The following is a 3,368-nucleotide window of genomic DNA, read 5'->3' as shown; positions in this document are numbered from 1 at the left end:
CTTGGCCTCTGGCCTGTGTAGCAGACAATAACGATGTTCGGTCGGAGTGTGCAAGAAAGGGGATATTATTTCAGGTTCCCGCAGATCAAGGCCTCTCATCGGCGCAGCAAAATTCACGATCTCGCTATTCGCTATCTCAAGTCCCCTGAGACATGATGGGTAGAGGTTCTTGGGTATCTTCGACACCGTCATTTTGCTTGGTCGCAGTCCATCTTTGAGTTCGAGATCCCGATGGCTCAAGTCTTCCGTTTGTTGGGGAGGTTTCGACTCCTTTTCGCTTTCGGGACAGGCACATGTTGCTGATTTCTCGGGTGCTGCCTCCATGGCTTGGAGGCTGAGATTCGGCGACGTGATTGTTGGATGGGATGTTCTGGAGTGTGAAAATTCTGCTGTTTTCTGTACCCCTTATGATATAGATGGCCGGAATAGAGTTCTGCGCACCTTGGCTGTCAACGAGGTAATTGAGACAAGCCAGGTGCGAACTTTGAACTTCATATCTTAATCCTTGTAAACATTGTAGTTCACCTTGGTGGCGTCTGGTTCTATAACATAGCGGCTGCAAAACCTCTTTAGCTGAATCTCTTTTCAGTCATAGTGAGTATATCACTAAAGTGATCCGTTCAGCCGGATATTTTGCGTCCTTGGCAAAGAGGTGCTGCCTTGTCTAGTATGTAATGAAATCGTTTGAACTGGCAAGTATTACATGTATAGTTGCTTTCTCGGCCCCTGGAAGGGCTTATATATATCTTTCTGCTTAATGCTGGGTATTGCACTTCTATCGCGTCATGTGGGAAGTTATTCCTCAAGATATTGTATGATACGGGTTTATTTCCTTTTTGTTTCTTCGTAACTCGCGATGACCTCACCTTTTGTATCTTTCGGCTTATGAACTCTCATTGTGTTGAATGATGGATATTGTACCTATAGCCGTCCTTGGAGTTGTGCTCACTAAATGTCAGCGCGTTCTGAGCCTTATAAAGAATTGAATCATGGAGTCAATACGCAAAATTGTGTTGCAGAGCCGAATCTCCAAGGATGAGGCATAATTACAGCACTTGGCCTACGCCAGCCATAGTCGGCATTCATGAGAGAGTTGTGGGCAGAGTGGTTACGTAATATTCAAACAGTATGTTGTAATACTTTTAGGCAATATCGTTGGGCTGTAATCATTACCTGTTTTTCAACCTCACCATCCCCCATCATCAGCGTCTACGACTTGTATCTTGCACTTCCTTGATCCGGGTTCTACTTGCAAATCGCAGGTATGAACATGGACTTGTGTGAGCGATGCAGTAGGCTAGACATCTACCGTCTACCGCCCGCCTTCGACTCATCGGATCCAGAAACGGATGACTCTGCTCCACAAGCCACCCTTCGCCAGATTTTCGAAGGTGTCGCCTTGGCATGCCCCTTCTGTCGTCTTTTAGAGTTGCGATTCAGAAGATCCACTCAAGCTGAGCCGTACTTGACAGAAACGGGGCTGGTTGAAGATCTCGCAGAAACGACCGTAAAGTTCTATCGGGAAATTCTTGAATGGAAAGTACGGCCAGTGAGAGTCTTGCCTACCAAGTTTGGCGGCATCCACGTTGTAGGGCCGGGGAAGCTGAAGTTCGAGATCCCACTGTATGCTGAGAAAGGTCAGTTGAAATGTTTCGTGTACACGTATCTGAGCGACTTTCGAAGACTTATTTTTGCTGACCAGCAAGTCAGGGAGCCCTGCGTCACTGAGCGGCGAGATTGTCGAGTCTGACCTCCCAGTAGCTCTAGATTCTCATACGCTACGGCCTAGTCAGTTCATTAGAAAACGTCTAGATATCTGTATATCTCGCCATCAAGATTGTCGGACGTCTTTCTCAGGGCATGATGTGGAACAACGAGGGAAATCCGTAGCCCCTCGTCGGTTGCTGCACGTCGTTACTGCGAGAGGAGAGAACTTGCCATCGCAGATACGGCTTGTGGAAATGGAAACGGACTCCGGCTTTGCAGTCAAGTATGCAGCGCTTAGCCACTGCTGGGGCCCGCCTGAGAAACGGCCCCCTTGCACGCTCAAGGGCAATCTTTCCCATCACAAGGAGGGTATTCCATGGACAAAGCTTTCGCAAACCTTCAAAGATGCGTGTGCGCTCTGCTGTGATCTCGGTATCGAATACTTGTGGATCGATTCCCTCTGCATCGTCCAGGACGATGCGACGGACTGGAAGACGGAAGCGGCCATCATGGGCCGCACTTACGAGGAAGCCCTCCTTGTCATCGCAGCCTCGGCGGCTACCGATTCGAGTCAAGGCCTCTTCGGGGTCAGGCTGCCAGACGACGTCGCGCCGGTGAATTACAAAGGAGACGTCCGTAGCGGAGTTATGGCTTATAATTCCCGCGGGCCGAAGGGTCTCGTTGACAACGGGCCGTTGAATACTCGGGCATGGGTCCTCCAGGAGTATGTTCTCGCTCGAAGAACCGCACACTTCACCAAGTGGGGGGTCGTTTGGACATGCTCCCGTGACCCTGCCGTCGCTGTGTCCGAGTATGACTCCGGGAAACAGACTGTTCACCCGGTTCCAAACACATGGGAGAACATTATTCGAAGTTATTCCAAACGCGAGATCACGTACAAGTCTGACAAGCTTATCGCAATACAGGGTCTTGCGTCCTCATGGGGTAGCAAGCAGGGAAAAACGCCTCACTATGGACTCTTCCTAGAAGACATGCCGCTATGTCTTGCCTGGTTCTGGAGTGGACACGGCGACGACAAGCTTGTGCGTGATGTGGAAGGGGCGCCTTCGTGGTCGTGGGCTTCGGTGACAGGAAGTCTGGACTTCTTGATGAGAGAGAACGAGGAGGCGACGCCGGGAATGAAGGCGTTGTGCGGTCGTGTTAGACCAAATGATGAATCTAACCCGCATGGCGCCTTGCTTTTTGAATCATCGTTGGTGAAAGAAGTCGATGCCATCGCGGGGCCATTTGACTGTGTCCCATCCTACCTCGAGGATCTTCAAGCCATCGATGCGGAGTCTGAAACGCTGCGACATCCGGCCCCGGGCAGCATCAGCTGGTGCACTGGTCACTCAAACCATTACGAGCAGCATTATTTGCTGGTAGATCAACGTTGGGGAAACGTAGGCTGGTGTGCTTTCGATGAGATAAACCAGACGCCTGGGCCGATCAGTTGTCTGCCGCTTTTCAAGGAATCGGCAACGCCGTGGTATATGCCGCCCGCGGACACGGCAGAACCATTCTATCTGTGGTGCTTGTTTGTGTGCCGGGTCGATCCTGAAGGCTGCGGAAGAGCTGTTTACCAGCGCGTGGGCTGGGGACGCATCCTAGCCCCGGCATGGATAGAAGATGGCCGAAGACAGGACTTTATCCTTGTCTAG

General features: G+C 50.9%; 1 protein-coding gene across 1 annotated transcript; it reads left to right on the top strand.

Annotated features, from left to right (window-relative positions):
* Positions 1 to 1,961: 1,961 nt before the first annotated feature.
* On the top strand, positions 1,962 to 3,368 carry CkaCkLH20_02032 (uncharacterized protein; the record flags this gene model as incomplete). Its single annotated transcript, XM_038884751.1, has 1 exon — positions 1,962 to 3,368. The coding sequence occupies one exon, from the start codon at positions 1,962 to 1,964 to the stop codon at positions 3,366 to 3,368; it is 1,407 nt and encodes a 468-aa protein (XP_038749539.1).

The sequence above is a fragment of the Colletotrichum karsti genome, assembly GCF_011947395.1.
Source record: "Colletotrichum karsti strain CkLH20 chromosome Unknown Scaffold5, whole genome shotgun sequence".
In the NCBI taxonomy this organism is placed as follows: domain Eukaryota; kingdom Fungi; phylum Ascomycota; class Sordariomycetes; order Glomerellales; family Glomerellaceae; genus Colletotrichum; species Colletotrichum karsti.
This window is presented reverse-complemented; position numbering and strand designations above follow the sequence as displayed.